The 19,447-nt window shown below is 43.9% G+C and overlaps 1 protein-coding gene across 1 annotated transcript; it reads left to right on the top strand.

Moving 5' to 3' along the window:
- The first annotated feature begins 3,347 nt into the window (after positions 1-3,347).
- Positions 3,348-8,545, top strand: LOC110500726 (zinc finger protein 16-like). Its single transcript, XM_021578250.3, has 3 exons — positions 3,348-4,211; positions 4,458-4,676; positions 4,919-8,545. The coding sequence occupies exons 1-3, from the start codon at positions 3,464-3,466 to the stop codon at positions 5,632-5,634; spliced, it is 1,683 nt and encodes a 560-aa protein (XP_021433925.3). The 5' UTR covers positions 3,348-3,463; the 3' UTR covers positions 5,635-8,545.
- Positions 8,546-19,447: the final 10,902 nt, after the last annotated feature.

The following is a 19,447-nucleotide window of genomic DNA, read 5'->3' as shown; positions in this document are numbered from 1 at the left end:
ATTTTAACTGTGTGTATATAAATGATATATTAACCAAATCCAGCAATTATTTGTCTGACTTCTGTATTTTATCCCTCTTCATGTTGAGTTATGTGCTGTTCATAACAGCAGCACTTGAACGTATGCAGTAAGGTAATATATACCACAGGCTTTTGTAACATGACTAGGTTGTCTTTATGAACAGAGCCACCTTTCAACACATGCTGGTACACAGCAGGTCTAAATGTAACACACAGTCATTTTATGGAACGTCAGCACATACCAGACGTCATACATTTACATCGTTTAACAGACCTTTCTCACACCTAGCAACTTACAGTAGTGAGTGCATACATATTAATACTGGTCCCCCATGGGAATTGAACCCACAACCCTGGCATGGCAAGCACCATGCTTTTCCAACTAAGCTACACAGAACTGTTGTCCCCATTTGTCATTGTCCCAAATGGAATTCAACACATAATGTATATTTTGTACTGTGTTATTATTTATAATGGCTTGAGATGCCAAGACAGTGGTTGTAAATTATAAATGTACTTTTTTCTCTCACCTTTTTCCGAAATGATTTATCAGCTAGTAGCTCTTCTCTTTCCACAGAGGGTTCTACATGGAACAAGAAATGGTTCTACGTGGAACCAAAAAAAGTTCTCCCTGGAACCAAAAAGGGTTATCCTATGGGGACAGTTGAAGAACCCTTTTGGAACCCTTTTTTCTTAACTGTACCACCCCTGATCATGTGACGCTTCCTTTCCAGTGTGTGTGAGCAATGTGTCCGTATGTTTTGTTTCTGGTTTAGACCCAGTTGCCATCGCATTGGTGTCTATAAGAGATCCACCCGTTAAGCAGCCACGAACTGACCATTTCTTTTCAATGGTAAACAGCCTGAGTGAAATATCTTAATTTATCCACCATCATTGGTTGACGTTAGGATTGTGTGTCACACTTACAGTGGCTAGCTGGGTGGAAAACTGTCCTCTCAGGGAGAATGTCACAGGACAGGAGCAGACTGACCTGTCACTCACAGTGGACAGAGTCACCTTCTCTCTCCTTCCACAGTGGATCTGACTTTGACAGAGGACATGTGTGGTTGTTCCTGTCACAGAACGGTGTCAAATCAGAATCACCCCTGGACACACACACTCTCTCTCTTTCTCTCTCTCTGTCGCTCTCTCGCTCTGTCGCTCTCTTTCTCTCTCTCACTCTGTTGCTCTCTCTCGCTGTCGCCGACTGTGGCTATGTGCATTAGTCACTCAATGTGTTAAATTGAGAGCCCTACAGTAACATCTCACTGAATATTTCAACTCAAAAACTCCAAGCTCAGCTTTATGTAAGCATACTTTGATTCATGAGTTGAAAGCACTGATCTATTTGATATGTAGAGGATTGATTCCGGTATTACAAACCCTCTCTCAAAGATATCGTTTTCCAGATGAGTGCTGTGCTTCCAAAATGTAACTACCACAACCAGGATGAGTCACAATATCTTCTTTATATCTTATTGGTGAAAGCAAAGTGATGCAATTAACATCAATTACGTGTCATCCTTTCAATGGCACATCTCCACCCACAGATGCCCTGAGGAAAACCATTTGGATTAATTTCTCTTACATTATCAATGGACCAATCACATGAAGGCTATTGTAGGTTCTAAAGTGTGACTTATGGGATTGGATCAATACATTGCACTTCTCGCTACGCGGTTTAGGATGCAATCTATAACCACAGAGTATCAGTCAAACCTTAACGAGACGCTTCAGCGAATTAAATCTAATCACACTGATTTGTCATTCAGCATGATATTTAAATTCTTAACCCCCTGCTATCCCAAAAGCTCCAAAATATCTGTTAGTCACTTCTCATCCTTAAAGGGATAGTTCACCCAAATTACAAAGTAACATACTGGTTTGGAGACAGTGGGCAGGTAAACAAAAGCATGAATTGCTATCTTATCTTGTCAGTATCAGGTACCAAGGTAAGACCCAAGTGCAGACTGTGTGAAGTAACAATGTTTATTGTAACAGGGGCAGGCAAACGACAGGGGTCAATAATCCAGAATAGAGGCCATGGTACAGGACAGCAGGCAGGCTCAGGGTCAGGTACAGGGTCAGGACAGGACAGGCAAGGGTCAAAAACCAGGAGGACGAGAAACTGGAAAAAGCAGGAGCTGCGACACAAACCACTGGTAGGCTTGAACAAACAAGACAAACTGGCAACAGACAGACAGACAGAAAACACAGGTATAAATACACAGGGGAATAATGGGGAAGATGGGCGACACCTGGAGGGGGTGGAGACAATCACAAAGACAGGTGAAACAGATCAGGGCGTGACAGTCAGTATCTATTCCCACTTTTTACCTGTCATTAGAGAAGCACGCACCAACTGTCAACGTTTCCAGAATGGAGGAGGAGTGGCTAGCTTGTTACCTTGTGCATTGGCCAACCTGTGAAATTCATGACTTAATTTAATAGGCCTAAACAGATGGACAGATTTGAAAAGTGCAACTCAATCTCAAACTCAGGAGGCATATGCAAATATAAACCTGATCTGTCAACAACTGTATCTTAATGAGCATATTGCATTTCATATTGCTTTTCAGTGGGAACTCACTCATTGAACTGTAGAACACATCTGAGAGTTTAACAGGGACAACTTCCAACTGCAGCAACACCATACACCCATCTCGTTTAAACTGTGTAGGCCTTTAGCCAACCACCAGGCTGTGTATGTGTATGTATTAGACCTCTCCTCACTTTCGCCTGGTGGCTAGTTCAGAGGGGTTTTGGGGCAGGGGGGTGGGGTGGGGTACTCTGGCAAAGACCTCCTGATATAGAACGACCTATATGCCTCCATAACTCCCTTTCATGGCATGGACAGTTACATCATAGAATTATGTGGTAGATTAACCTAAATAACGTTTCTGACAGGAAGGACGAGTCTAGTATTAAGTCGTAGAATTTAGAGCGGCTGTGAAAGACTAATGGATTCAATAGGTCCACATTGTGTGGCTATTTGGTCAATTCTGACCCCTGCTGCAGGCTCGATGAAAATACAACAACAAAAGACCAACGCCTCGATCACACCAACAGTATTGTTGCATTGTGTTACACCAGAAGCTGCCTTTGCCTTGTAGCATTGTGTTGCAGTAGCAGTTGCAGTGTGGTTCATACGTCGGATTTATCAAACGTATGCATCAAACTGCATGTCTACATTGCTTGACAGAAATGGTTGCACACAAATCCAGATGATGCTGCGCACCATTTGCGCAATAGTACTGTCGGTGTGATCAATGCCTAAAACATGGTAGTTCGTGGAGTGTATGGAGGGTGGCGCTACTTCTCAAATCCACCACCCGTTTGCACGGAAATCTGCGCTTGAAACTCTTCTCTGTGGCGCATTGCTGGATGTCTTTCAGCATCTTCAGAACACAGTAGCTAGCCTGTTAGCTAGAGCTTCAAAAGATATGAGCCGCAAAAGAGACCACACTTTTACCGAAACAAGCCTTTCTCCCGACCCCAAAAACGCATTTATGGACACTCCGGTGTCTGCAGCGCGACCCGATGAAGATGTATTGGAATTCGAGCCCGACGAGGAGCTACTCTGCTCGGTGAGCGACATCACCGAACACCTTGGGAGAAACATAACAGTGGTGCTCGAGACTGCGTTGTCCGAAATCAGGAAAATGGTCAGCGTCAGGATACGGGTTCTGAAAATGGAGCTTCGGGAGAAAACGGACGAAATCGAAGTCTTAAAAACGAGACTAGAGGTGCAAATAGACGGTAGGGACCCGTATCATGGAGGAATGACCACCGAGGTTGCATCTGTATTCAGGAAAGCAGAATTCCATTCAGGAAGCAAACACAACAACAACGACCACAAGAAAGCCAAACCAGCCATGCCTGGTGTGAAGAAAGAAAACATCAATGCCATTTGCGACTATCTGATGAAAGATAAGAATTCACGGGGTGCTGAAACGGACAGCGACCCGAGCAATCCTTCTTCTGGTAGCGACAGGGACAGCCGCCACGATCCCCAGCCGCATTCCCTCAACCATCTGTGGCCGGACAGTGGCATTCCTGACGCGGGGCATGGGGACGGGGAATCGGACTCGGCCACGGATGACATATTTGACATGTCGCTACCATCAGGAAGCAAGCGGATCCACGACTATGAGTGGATGACTGGGGTGGAGTACACGTCGGATTTGAAAGGTAACCTCATCAACAATTCAATGCACCAATTAATCACTAACCTCATCAATCACCCACTGTACCAATCAATCACTGCTAATATTAACATTGGCAATGGAGTAGGGGCGAACTTTGGGATTTATATGCTGATGTTATCCAGACACCACTTTGCATGTGTCTATGTTTCTATGTAGAGGCTGTATAGATCCTCTTTACTTTTCTATAAATGGGCGTGATTAAACACAAACCATATGTTTGTTTTCTGAGGTATGAGGGAGCCTAAATCGGAGAGTGCCAAAACACCAGATGAGGAAGATGATGAAGAGGGTGACGAGTCAAAAGAAGAAAGGAATGATGGATTGGAGCATCCCCCAGCCCCTCTCTCCCATGACACAAACAGCCCCGACTTTCCCCTGCACCCCCAGGGCTCTCCAGGAGGGGAGGGGGACAGTTCTTTGGAGGCCCATGTGGATCGACTAGAACCGGGTGAGAGAGGAGATAGATGTCCTAGTTGACACGCGTAAACATTTGCATCCTATACATCGTTAATTTTTCATCTCGTCATCGTGTTTCTTTGTGCGGTGCGTTTTGCTGATTGTTTTAGTTATTTTGTGCAGCCTTCTGACCCATCCTTATTGTCTTTGGCTGCATGTTCCTATTGCACGCTGGTGACCTAGAGGACAGAGTGCAATAACCATAATCATTACATCTGTCTACTCTGTTCACAGGTCAGCAGTTTACCTCCCACACATACCTCTGCCCACTGTGTGGAACCTTCTGCCCCGACTCCTTGTTCCTAGAGGAGCACCTCAAACTGATACACGGCGACACCACCGGCACCCACAGCGCGCTGCAGTCCACCTCCATTGCTCCCCTCTCTCTGGGAGAGGGTAGCAGTGACTCCAAGTGGGGGTTGGCGGGGCTTGAAGGAGGGAGCATTCCGTCTGGAGCTAGGGGGATGGGCCTAGCAAGAGGAGGAGGAGTCGGGGGAGGAGTAGGGACGAGGGAGAAGAAAGTGGAAGGGGGTTACGAGTGTGGAGATTGCGGCCGCCATTTCAACTACCTGGGAAACCTGCGGCAGCACCAGCGCATTCACACGGGGGAGAAGCCCTTCATATGCCCAGAGTGTGGGGAGAAGTTCCGGCACGCTGCCCGATTGAAGAGTCACCGGCTGGGGCACAACGGAGGCCAGAGCCCCTTCCCCTGCCCCCAGTGTGGGAAGGGCTTCCCGGTGCTCTCCGGCTTAAAGAGACACCAGCGGGTACATACGGGGGAGAGTCCCTACGCGTGCCAGCAGTGTGGGCGGCGCTTCAAGGAGCTGGGTAACCTGTACACCCACCAGAGGATTCACAGTGGTGCCACACCCTACTGCTGCCAGCAGTGTGGGAGGAGCTTCCGCCACCTGGGCACCTACAAGAGCCACCGCTGCACCCCCACACAGTGACAGTGACATTCTACGCCGTTACCTTAAAGCTAGACTGGCTAACTGCTAAGTCTAGCCTAGCCATCACAGGAGCCTATTGATATGCTGTTAACTGAGGCAGGAACATTGTCTGAGTCTAAAGACAAGCCTCATATGGACTTAAAAGAGAGGGAGACTGTGCCATGATGAAGAAGAGGTCAAAGGGCATCCTGATGAAAGCCATGGCCTCGTTCAAATAGTACAAAACACATAATTCCCTCTTCGGCTCCCTTCCTTGAAGTAATCACTCATCTAATAATAATAATTTTAATTTATATAGCGCTTTTCATTACAAACAAGAATCTCCAAGTTGCTTTGAAAACAAAAACATATGTAGGGATCTGGCAGTTCCTGTTTGATGGTCTTCCACAGCTTCAGATGTCTAGGCAGGTCAGAAAGGCAACCGGTAGCAGTAGCTTAAGTGGCAGGAGTGTCGATGATAAAGACAGGCATAGAGAAACATCAGTCAGATATTGGTAGACAGGCCTGGAGCTCTTCATCAGAGAGTCAGGGAGAATCATCAGTCAGATACTGGTAGACAGGCCTGGAGCTCTTCATCAGAGAGGGAGAAACATCAGTCAGATACTGGTAGACAGGCCCGGAGACTCTTCATCAGAGAGTCAGGGAGAAATGTCAGTCAGATACTGGTAGACAGGCCCGGAGCTCTTTATCAGAGAGGGAGAAATGTCAGTCCGATACTGGTAGACAGGCCTGGAGACTCTTCATCAGAGAGTCAGGGAGAAATGTCAGTCAGATACTGGTAGACAGGCCCAGAGCTCTTCATCAGAGAGGGAGAAACGTCAGTCAGATACTGGTAGACAGGCCCAGAGCTCTTCATCAGAGAGTCAGGGAGAAATGTCAGTCAGATACTGGTAGACAGGCCTGGAGCTCTTCATCAGAGAGGGAGAAATGTCAGTCAGATACTGGTAGACAGGCCCAAAGCTCTTCATCAGAGAGGGAGAAACGTCAGTCAGATACTGGTAGACAGGCCCAGAGCTCTTCATCAGAGAGTCAGGGAGAAATGTCAGTCAGATACTGGTAGACAGGCCCAGAGCTCTTCATCAGAGAGTCAGGGAGAAATGTCAGTCAGATACTGGTAGACAGGCCTGGAGCTCTTCATCAGAGAGGGAGAAACGTCAGTCAGATACTGGTAGACAGGCCCAGAGCTCTTCATCAGAGAGTCAGGGAGAAATGTCAGTCAGATACTGGTAGACAGGCCTGGAGCTCTTCATCAGAGAGGGAGAAACGTCAGTCAGATACTGGTAGACAGGCCCAAAGCTCTTCATCAGAGAGGGAGAAACGTCAGTCAGATACTGGTAGACAGGCCTGGAGCTCTTCATCAGAGAGGGAGAAACGTCAGTCAGATACTGGTAGACAGGCCTGGAGCTCTTCATCAGAGAGGGAGAAACGTCAGTCAGATACTGGTAGACAGGCCTGGAGCTCTTCATCGGTCACAAATGTATTTATAAAGCCCTTTTTACATCAGCAGATGTCACAAAGTGCTTATACAGAAACCCTGCCGAAAACCCCAAACAGCAAGCAATGCAGATTTAGAAGCACGTGGCTAGGAAACACTCCCTAGAAAGGCAGGAACCTAGAGAGGAACCAGGCTCTTCTGGCTGTGCCGGTTGGAGATTATATTAGAATATATGTACATGGCCATTAAGACCAGATCGTTCTTCAAGATGTTCAGTCGTTCATAGATGACCAGCAGGGTAAAATAATAATCACAGTGGTTATAGAGGGTGCAACAGGTCAGCACCTCGGGAGTAAATGCCAGTTGACTTTTCATAGCCGAGCATTAAGAGGCCGAGATAGCAGGTGTGAGAGAGGGAGTCAAAACAGCAGGTACGGGACGAGGTCAATTCGTCAACAGTTGAAACTGGATCAGCAGCACGACTAGGTGGACTAGGGACCGGAACAGATAGAGACGTCGTCAGCCCAGGTAGTCCTGAGGCATGGTGCTAGGGATCCGGCCCTCTGTGATGGGAGAAAGAGCAAGAGGCATGTCGTCTCCTCTGTAAGTAGCTAGGCTGGATCATCCACTGTCAAAGAGTAACACCCACCTGGGTGATGCTTTGGTGGCTATAAAAGCACCAGAAAAGACCAACGCACCTCAACAATAGTCTGGAACAAGAGGTGAGTTTCTGCCATTCCCTCACACCGCAGTCCACATTCATATTTACAGAGCTCTCTGCTTAGGCGACCTCACGGCACCATGGCAACCCCGGAACTCTGACATGTCAGATCTGTGATTACTTTGAGGAAGGAAGGATGCATTTTAGTAGTATAGCCTTTTGGGAAGAGGACGCACACTAACAGAACAGTGTGACTGCTGCCACCATGTGGACTTTCTATGTTACTGCACAAATGAAGCTTCATGGTGGCTCTGTCGAGGGCTGACTACGTTTTAACCTCACCTACCAATGACTTCTGTTCAGAGCAGATGAGTTGGCATTTTATCATTTGTAATAACTATGCTGTAACCTGTATTACTGACATTATATTCTTTACACGTTGTTGGTATGTCCACGTTGTTGGTATGTCCACCTGCATGATGATGATATGTAATTCGCTTTTGTGATCTGATATCAGTAATCTACCCCTTTTAAATTCACCCCTCGGTTAACAGGCTAGTTATCTACAGAGGTTCAGGAAAACGTTCATTTCAAGGGCAAAGATATACCAGTAAATAATGACCCCGCTTTTCTCTATTCACTCTAGTTGTTTAGCTAAAAGCAGTCAGGTGTTTAGAGAGTAGGGACATGGAGTTTTCTGCATTATGATGCATTTACAAGACACTACCACGGTCATGTTAGCCCACCATTATCACAATATGGGGAATATTTCAATAATGCTATGCAAAGAACAATATTAAACATTCTAAAAGTTGTCCCATCTCTCTCTCTATATATATATACACAGTGGGGAGAACAAGTATTTGATACACTGCCGATTTTGCAGGTTTTCCTACTTACAAAGCATGTAGAGGTCTGTACTTTTTATCATAGGTACACTTCAACTGTGAGAGACGGAATCTAAAACAAAAATCCAGAAAATTACATTGTATGATTTTTAGAATACATGATTTTACTTGTTCTCCCCACTGTATATGTATATATATATATATATATATGGCTGGCTAAAAGTATTCCCAATATTGTATGTGAATGTTGAACACATAAAGAATCACCAACTTTTCAAACTGTTTCGGTAAACAATGAATATAAAAATGGTAGATGGAGAAATGCTAATCATTGGCCGGCTGCGTTCTAATAAACATTCTTATGCGGCGCTTGTGTTGTGGATGTAGTTTTCCGCATCACTTCCTCCATTGATGAAGACGTCCTGACATCAAGTCTCCGTATAAATGTAATCTGTAATCAAGTCTCCGTTTAAATGCACCTGCACTGTGATAGTCTCAGAGGTCCGTCAAAAGCGCAGAGAGCATCATGAAGAACAAGGAACACACCGGGCAGGTCCGAGATACTGTTGTGAAGAAGTTTAAAGCCGGATTTGGATACAAAAATATTTCCCAAGCTTTAAACATCCCAAGGAGCACTGTGCAAGCGATAATATTGAAATGGAAGGAGTATCAGACCACTGCAAATCTACCAAGACCTGGCCGTCCCTCTTTACTTTCAGCTCATACAAGGAGAAGACTGATCAGAGATGCAGCCAAGAGGCCCATGATCACTCTGGATGAACTGCAGAGATCTACAGCTGAGGTGTAGATCTGTGTAAATCTGGAGCCATTTCTTAAAGATATCCATAAAAAGTGTCATTTAAAGTTTGCCACAAGCCACCTGGGAGACACACCAAACATGTGGAAGAAGGTGCTCTGGTCAGATGAAACCAAAATTGAACTTTTTGGCAACAATGCAAAACGTTATGTTTGGCATAAAAGCAACACAGCTCATCACCCTGAACACACTATCCCCACTGTCAAACATGGTGGTGGCAGCATCATGGTTTGGGCCTGCTTTTCTTCAGCAGGGACAGGGAAGATGGTTAAAATTGATGGGAAGATGGATGGAGCCAAATACAGGACCATTCTGGAAGAAAACCTGATGGAGTCTGCAAAAGACCTGAGACTGGGACGGAGATTTGTCTTCCAACAAGACAATGATACAAAACATAAAGCAAAATCTACAATGGAATGGTTCAAAAATAAACATATCCAGGTGTTAGAATGGCCAAGTCAAAGTCCAGACCTGAATCCAGTCGAGAATCTGTGGAAAGAACTGAAAACTGCTGTTCACAAATGCTCTCCATCCAACCTCACTGAGCTCGAGCTGTTTTGCAAGGAGGAATGGGAAAAAATGTCAGTCTCTCGATGTGCAAAACTGATAGAGACATACCCCAAGCGAAAAGGTGGCGCTACAACGTATTAACTTAAGGTGGCTGAATAATTTTGCACGCCCAATTTTTCAATTTTTCAGTTTTTGATTTGTTAAAAAGGTTTGAAATATCCAATAAATGTCGTTCCACTTCATGATTGTGTCCCACTTGTTGTTGATTCTTCACAAAAAAATACAGTTTTATATCTTTATGTTTGAAGCCTGAAATGTGGCAAAAGGTCGCAAAGTTCAAGGGGGCCGAATACTTTCGCAAGGCACTGTAAATAAGAATATAATATGTAATATTCTACATTAATGTGGATGCTACCATGGTTACGGATCATCCTGAATGAATCGTGACTAATGAAAGTGAGAAAGTTACACACAGGCTTGGGTAGGTAGGTTACTTTCTAAGTGTAATCCGTTCCAGTTACTGTCCAAAATTGTAATCAGTAACGTACCTTTTAGATTACCCAAACTCAGTAATGTAATCTGATTACATTCAGTTCATTTTTGATAACTTTCTCTTTAAGAGGCATTAGAAGAAGACAAAAATGTATGTTACCAATTGAACCACATATATTGCAGGATAAATCAATGTTAAAGTTTACATAGCTGGCTATATGGATGTTAAATGTTACATTATGGGTTGGTTATGTAGGCTTCTTCTTAGCCATCTCTTTCTACTACATACAATAATAAATTATATCTTTATAATAATATATATCATTTATGAGTCCAAAAAATGGTTATAGCAACTACAGACTGCCCCTTTAAGTCTATCAAAAGTGTGCAAGTTTGAACATGTGTCTATTAGGCCTATGGATTTATTATTTTTTATCAGCATGAATTAGATTGAGCAATAAAAGCCCCACTTTTATTCCATAGGCTGGGATCTGCACTATGCAGCTGTTGTTCCATAGGCTGGGATCCTCACTATGCAGCTGTTGTTCCATAGGCTGGGATCCTCACTATGCAGCTGTTGTTCCATAGGCTGGGATCCTCACTATGCAGCTGTTGTTCCATAGGCTGGGATCCTCACTATGCAGCAGTTGTTCCATAGACTGGGATCCTCGCTATGCAGTTGTTGTTCCATAGGCTGGGATCCTCACTATGCAGCTGTTATTCTATAGGCTGGGATCTGCACTATGCAGCTGTTGTTCCATAGGCTGGGATCCTCACTATGCAGTTGTTGTTCCATAGGCTGGGATCCTCACTATGCAGCTGTTGTTCCATAGGCTGGGATCCTCACTATGCAGCTGTTATTCTATAGACTGGGATTCTCACTATGCAGCTGTTGTTCCATAGGCTGGGATCTACACTATGCCTGTTGTTCCATAGGCTGGGATCCTCACTATGCAGCTGTTGTTCCATAGGCTGGGATCCTCACTATGCAGCTGTTGTTCCATAGGCTGGGATCCTCACTATGCAGCTGTTATTCTATAGGCTGGGATCTGCACTATGCAGCTGTTATTCTATAGACTGGGATTCTCACTATGCAGCTGTTGTTCCATAGGCTGGGATCCTCACTATGCAGCTGTTGTTCCATAGGCTGGGATCCTCACTATGCAGCTGTTGTTCCATAGACTGGGATCCTCACTATGCAGCTGTTGTTCCATAGGCTGGGATCCTCACTATGCAGTTGTTGTTCCATAGGCTGGGATCCTCACTATGCAGTTGTTGTTCCATAGGCTGGGATCCTCACTATGCAGCTGTTGTTCCATAGGCTGGGATCCTCACTATGCAGCTGTTATTCTATAGACTGGGATTCTCACTATGCAGCTGTTGTTCCATAGGCTGGGATCCTCACTATGCAGCTGTTGTTCCATAGGCTGGGATCCTCACTATGCAGCTGTTGTTCCATAGACTGGGATCCTCACTATGCAGCTGTTGTTCCATAGGCTGGGATCCTCACTATGCAGTTGTTGTTCCATAGGCTGGGATCCTCACTATGCAGTTGTTGTTCCATAGGCTGGGATCCTCACTATGCAGCTGTTGTTCCATAGGCTGGGATCCTCACTATGCAGTTGTTGTTCCATAGGCTGGGATCCTCACTATGCAGTTGTTGTTCCATAGGCTGGGATCCTCACTATGCAGCTGTTGTTCCATAGGCTGGGATCTGCACTATGCAGCTGTTGTTCCATAGGCTGGGATCCTCACTATGCAGCTGTTGTTCCATAGGCTGGGATCCTCACTATGCAGTTGTTGTTCCATAGGCTGGGATCCTCACTATGCAGCTGTTGTTCCATAGGCTGGGATCCTCACTATGCAGTTGTTGCAAGAGCGCATTTTTCACTGGCTGTCCACTAGTTTCAAAAACAATGATTGATAGGCAGCTAAAAACTTATTGAATTCAACCATTATTGGGTTCAAATACACCTTTAGATTTGTGAACAGGTATCCACAACAACCACAATCCGTAAGGCGCAAATAGCTAAATGAGAGAGCAGCAGTGTGATTCACATCAATGTGCTATGTTACAGTTGAAGTCGGAAGTTTACACACCATAGCAAAATACATTTAAACTCAGTTTTCACAATTCCTGACATTTAATCCTAGTAACAATTCCCTGTTTTAGGTCAGTTAGGATCACCACTTTATTTTAAGAATGTGAAATGTCAGAATAGTAGTAGAGAGTGATTTATTTCAGCTTTTATTTCTTTCATCACATTCCCAGTAGGTCAAAAGTTTACATATACTCAATTAGTATTTGGTAACATTGCCTTTAAATTGTTTAACTTGGGTCAAACGTTTTGGGTAGCCTTCGACAAGCTTCCCACAATAAATTGAGTAAATGTTGCCCCATTCCTCCTGACAGAGCTGGTGTAATTTTCTATAGGATTGAGGTCAGGGCTTTGTGATGGCCACTCCAATACCTTGAATTTGTTGTCCTTAAGCCATTTTGCCACAACTTTGGAAGTATGCTTGGGGTCATTGTCCATTTGGAAGACCCATTTGCGACCAAGCTTCAACTTCCTGACTGATGTCTTGAGATGTTGCTTCAATATATCCACATAATTGTCCTTCCTCATGACGCCATCTATTTTGTGAAGTGCACCAGTCCCTCCTGCAGCAAAGTACCCCCACAACATGATGCTGCCACCCCGTGCTTCATGGTTGTGATGGTGTTCGTCGGCTTGCAAGCCTCCCCCTTTTTCCTCCAAGCATAACGATGGTCATTACGGCCAAACAGTTCTATTTTTGTTTCATCAGACCAGAGGACATGTCTCCAGAAAGTACGATCTTTGTCCCCATGTGCAGTTGCAAACCGTAGTCTGGCTTTTTTATGGCGGTTTTTGAGCAGTGGCTTCTTCCTTGCTGAGCGGCCTTTCAGGTTATGTCGATATAGGACTCGTTTTACTGTGGATATAGATACTTTTGTACCTGTTTCCTCCAGCATCTTCACAAGGTCCTTTGCGGTTGTTCTGGGATTGATTTGCACTTTTCGCACCAAAGTTCATTCATCTCTAGGAGACAGAACTCGTCTCCTTCCTGAGCGGTATGACGGCTGCGTGGTCCCATGGTGTTTATTCTTGCGTGCTATTGCTTGTACAGATGAACGTGGAACCTTCAGGCATTTGGAAATTGCTCCCAAGGATGAACCAGACTTGTGTAGGTGTTTTTTTTCTGAGGTCTTGGCTGATTTCTTTTGATTTTCACATGATGTCAAACAAAGAGGCACTGAGTTTGAAGGTAGGCCTTGAAATACATCCACAGGTACACCTCCAATTGACTCAAATTATGTCAATTAGCCTGTCAGAAGCTTCTAAAGCCATGACATGATTTTCTGGAATTTTCCAAGCTGTTTAAAAGGCACAGTCAACTTAGTGTTTGTAAACTTCTGACCCACTAGAATTGTGATGCAGTGAATTATAAGTGAAACAATCTGTCTGTTAACAATTGTTGGACAAATTACTTGTGTCATGCACAAAGTAGATGTCCTAACCGACTTGCCAAAACTATAGTTTGTTAACAAGACATTTGTGGAGTGGTTGAAAAACGAGTTGATGTGATGTTTTTGTTCGTCAGCGTTCGGCTGAGATATTTCAGCTGTTTGAGTCGAAGTTCGGTAGCCGAAAGCTACGCCCCTTCGTCAGTGATTAGTCGACAGTAGGGATTATTCAATTAAGTGTTTGTTGTTATTCAACGAGATATGACTCGTTTTTATGCAAATTTCGTTCACTTGCAAAATACTGTACCAAACATTTTAGTTAGATGTAAAATTGCGCGGCTAAGACTGCAAAAACATCAACATGTATTCCAGTTTGCTGATTTATTTGAGATTAATTCAGACTATTTTGACGATGTGTATATTTGTTGCTACGGCGTCTCAAGAGGGTCAAACAGTAGGTATTTTAAGGGAGGCGCAGACATTTGCTTCGCCTAGCTGAGTTCTGCCAGGGCCAAACCGAACCTAGTGTGGGGACGCCTTAACTCTGCAGGTCGTTTCACACACAGCCTGTAGGAGGAGCTGAACTTCTGCTCTACTATTAACCAGCCCACTCTGTGTGTGTGTGTCTAACACTCTCTGAAAACGTCTGCTCAGCCCACAGACATAGATAGAGGTCTCTAGATGGATGCAACCCATTTTAACATGGGCATTGCCATTGAGGGCTTCACCACTACGGTAGTCAACTGGGTAGAGATTCCTACGGGTTGGGAGCGATCAGTCAATGATCAGAGCATTGTCTTCTTCAGATTGGGCTGCCTCTGATTTGTAAATGGTGTTAAGCTATATCACTGCCCTCTAGAGGTTACAATAGACGAAAGACACAAGATTTGCTTTCGGACTCCAGCAATGCAGGTGGTAAATCACCAATATTAGCTCTATGCTTTTTTCACATATGAAAGAAGAAGAAAATGGACTACTTTAAAATGGAGACAACGTAATGGCACGGATACAAAGATGAGAGCTCTATTTCTATGTCTCATCCACACAGCTGTGCAGACACAGAATGGACATGATTGCGCCATAGCTGCACTCAAGTACTCTTCTACTTGGACTGCAATCAACATGCAGCAAATATACATTTCTCTCTCGCTCTTTTCACTTTCTCTATCTCCCTCTATCATGCCCCCCCCCCCCCCCCCCACACACACACACACGCAATTGAATCCTCCAGAGTAGTGTGCTGTATTTCAGAAATTATACACTTAAGGATTTCCATCAATCACTGAGACTAGCCATGAATCAGCTCTCCCTCTGCTAGAGGAGACACACTAGAGGAGACACCACACTGAGACACTGAGACACCACACTGAGTCACCGAGACACCACACTGAGGCACCACACTGAGACACCGCACTAACACACTGAGACACCACACTGAGACACCACACTGAGACACCACACTGAGACACCACACTGAGACACTGAGACTCCACACTGAAACACTGCACTGAGACACAAACAATGTCATTAAGGACAACAAAGTCAAGGTATTGGAGTGGCCATCACAAAGCCCCGACCTCTATCCTGTAGAAAATTTGTGGGCAAAACTGAAAAAGCGTGTGCGAGCAAGGAAGCCTACAAACCTGACTCAGTTACACCAGCTCTGTCAGGAGGAATGGGCCAAAATTTACCCAACCTAAAGTGGGAAACTTGTGGAAGGCTACCCGAAACATTTAACCCAAGTTAAATCATTTAAAGGCAATGTTACCAAATGCTAATTGAGTGTATGTAAACTTCTGACCCACTGGGAATGTGATGAAAGAAATAAAATATTAAATAAATAATTCTCTCTACTATTATTCTGACATTTCACATTCTTAAAATAAAGTGGTGATCCTAACTGACCTAAGACAGGGAATTTTACTAGGATTAAATGTCAGGAATTGTGAAAAACTGAGTTTAAATGTATTTTGCTAAGGTGCATGTAAACTTCTGACTTCAACTGTATATACAGCCTTATATTTCCCCCTTTCTCTCTCTCTCTCTGTCTTTCTTCTAATTTTCTATATATCTTCATCCCCTTCCACTTTACTTTCTATCTCTATTTTTCTGTCCCTCTCTCTCCTTCCCTGTTTCTCCCTCTCTGACCCCCCTTTCCATCTACTCTATTTCTTTCTCTCTCTTGCTCCTCTTCTCTCTGTTTCCATCTACCCTCCTCGCTCTTTCATTCATCATCACTATGCAGGAGGCTATAACACCATAACAACAGGGAACATGAGGTGCTGTACATAAGGACGGGTGTAGAGACCTCATCATCAGTGCGACTCTAGCCACGGTAATGATAACCTTTAAATGCCTGTCTACCCTGGGCCTTTCTGAAAGCCATCACCCCTCCCCGTGTCCTCCCTCTCCTCCCTTTCTCCACCATCGATTTTCAACTGTCATTTTCAAAGGCTTCTTTCTGTTTTGCATTTTGAAGGTTTCTGCTTTTGCATTTGAACCCCATTGCCTGGTGTGTGTTTCCTAAGGCAGGCTGGCGACATTAACCACTCATGATGAGAAGCCTAACCTGGCCCCGGATAGCTTTCCCTGTGTGCTGTGATGATGACGTGTGAGGCGTGTCAGATCCTGTATCAGGAGGTTGGTCACACTGCATTCACATGGTAATGGCAGAATTTCTTGTGAAACTCGCACCTGCCAGTGCGTGCAGTGTATGCCATGTCAGATGGACACTGGGTACGGGTCTGTAGGTGAGAGGATACAGATGAAGGCATTGTTATTCAACAAGCATGTACGGGGTTGTAGTCATGAACTCTCATTTACATCTCAAAGGTCTACCAGGGATGTCCCAGTAGCATTGTCCCGATGAACTGGGCTGTGCTTTGTTGTGTTATGATACTCCTCACTTTTACACCATGCTGGCTGATGTGTGGTGAGCGCAAAATGGTTGCCGTGCATCACACATTGGTGTTGATTGAGGCGGGTTTCCTCCTTGCAGATGTAGGATCTTAATTTGATCACTCTTTTGGTGTTGAGATATCTTCTGCCTAGCCGGTAATGCAAATTTGTGGCATATCCAAGGTTTAAAAAGGCTTCTAAATTTGTAATTTCCACTTTAAAATGTCAGACTTCATTTGCCCTAATGAAAAATGTATCAACCATTACCAAAAAAAATTCCATTAATTATAATCCACATAATAATCCACATAATAATCCACATAATAATCCACATAATAATCCACATAATAATCCACATAATAATCCACATAATAATCCACATAATAATCCACATAATAATCCACATTATAATCCACATTATAATCCCCATAATAATCCACATAGTAATTCACATTTCCTGTTGCTGCAGGATTATTTTCCTGCTGTAGTAAACCTCCTCAAATTACTAGCAGTGGTCTAAGGCACTGATACTGATAATTATGAAAAATACCTGAGGGTTATAGGTTAGTAAACGCTTTCTTCCATAGCACGACTTCCAAACCCCTGACACAGACAGAGATGCCCAGGTGCCAGGTTCACCTTTATCTGAAAACCTTTGGCGAAGCCTTAATACGTTAATACGTTCTTCAAGGTGAATGCGGGAGATGGCATTTAGACGTGCCTATCTTCAAGTTAGGTCAGGTTATCGTTGGGGGGCTGGAAAGGACCTGGCTGGAACAAATGTCTATATTTACTGTACCCAAGGATGATGCTTCTCTTATCAGTTGGTAGTTGCCGCGGCAACGAGGGCACCACTTAATTGAGGGCATCACTCCGGCGATGCGGAGAGGGAGGGATGCAGACGGTACGGACACTGCTACACACACATCAGCCATTGTTCTTTCCCTTCCCTTCTGAGTCTTAACTCCAGAACACACGCATGCACGTGTCCAGACACACACACTCACACTCGCACATTTCAATACTGCCAAGATCTCTTAAGCCTGTGTTTACCACAGACCGTATTTCCGGCATTTATCCAAAAACCCTAACAAACGCAATTCATTTTCCTCGTCTTTGTCCAACTCAGTGCCTACAAAAAGACGGCATTACTATTTTTCTCTATTCCAAGTATCTAGAAGATAATCACAACCGAGGAGATGAGGAACCATCCTGGGATAATTTACAATGTGAGCTGGGTTAAAATACTATTTAAAATAACTAAATTACTTTCACATACAGTGGTGTCTGAAATTATTGACGCCCTTGATAAAGATAAGGAGAAATGACTGTATGAAATAAATAATTCAAAAATCTGAGCTATATTGTATGCTAAAAAAAAATTGGGAAATTATTTTATACTAATACAATTGGTCAGAGAAAGATATTTTGTTTAACAAGTAGGCTATATCTTTGAACTTGGTTGTAGCTCTAATGCAGAAAATAAAGCCTGATTAGGCACTGTATCTCTCTCCCTTTCAAGTCCATCATTGATGCATATGCAGAAAAGAACCCCATAGTCCTAGTCGTGGTGAATACAACCCGTGGTTACCGTGGTTACACAATTGACTCACAGCAAAAACTTGACAATTTTCAGATGCAATTTTTTTGTTTTCTGCTTGTTACAAAACTACATTTGAGAAAAGTACAACATTGCCTGCTCCCAAGCGTTATCACTGCTTAGAAAAATCTAATATTGTACTTCCCTCATGCCCCTTTTCATGACGGTGCTAACGTTAGTGTCAGCTACAATGGGGCAAAAAAAGTATTTAGTCAGCCACCAATTGTGCAAGTTCTCCCACTTAAAAAGATGAGAGAGGCCTGTAATTGTCATCATAGGTACACTTCAACTATGACAGACAAAATGAGAAAAAAAATCCAGAAAATCACATTGTAGGATTTTTAATGAATTTATTTTGCTTTTTTGCTCCACTGTACATTGAACAACACTGCAGCCTTTTGGCCTTTTTTTGTTACTTCTGCATAACAAAAAATCGATGAAGAGGTTGCCTTTTTTACAATGGTGGTCAATGGGAAACAATCTTTGTTTTCCCCAATTTGTGGGTGTTGTTGAGAGGAATTCCTTCATATGACATGAATTCCGACTCAGAGTACACCAACTGTAAAATAGGGTTCTGGATCTTTGATGTTATGGGGCTATTTTGCTTCCACTGGTCCTGAGGCCCTTGTTAAGGCCAACAGCATCATTAACTTGACCCAGTATCAGGATATTTTAGCCAATAACCTGGTTGCCTCTGACAGGAGGCTGAAACTTGGCCGCAAGTGGATCTTCCAGCAAAACAATGACCCCAAGCACACATCAAAATCCACAAAGAACTGGTAATAGACCACAAACATCAACATTTGCCAACAACCATCTCAGTCTCTGGACATGAAACCCATTGAAAACCTGTGTTTTGAAGAGGGCAGTCCATAAGTGCAGATGAAGGGTATGAAGGATCTGGACAGATTCTGTATGGAGGAATGTGTTATCCAACTCATAAAATATTCTATAACCATTATCCTCGCAAGGTGGGGTAAGGAAAAGTATTGAAACAGGGGTGTCAATCATTTTAACCCAACCTTTTTTATTAATTGTTAAACAAAATATCTTTCTCGGAGCAAT

The sequence above is a fragment of the Oncorhynchus mykiss genome, chromosome 21 (genome assembly GCF_057628025.1).
Source record: "Oncorhynchus mykiss isolate SJ-2025 chromosome 21, ASM5762802v1, whole genome shotgun sequence".
In the NCBI taxonomy this organism is placed as follows: domain Eukaryota; kingdom Metazoa; phylum Chordata; class Actinopteri; order Salmoniformes; family Salmonidae; genus Oncorhynchus; species Oncorhynchus mykiss.
Note: the sequence above shows the minus strand (reverse complement) of the source record. Positions and strands in the feature narration are given on the sequence as shown.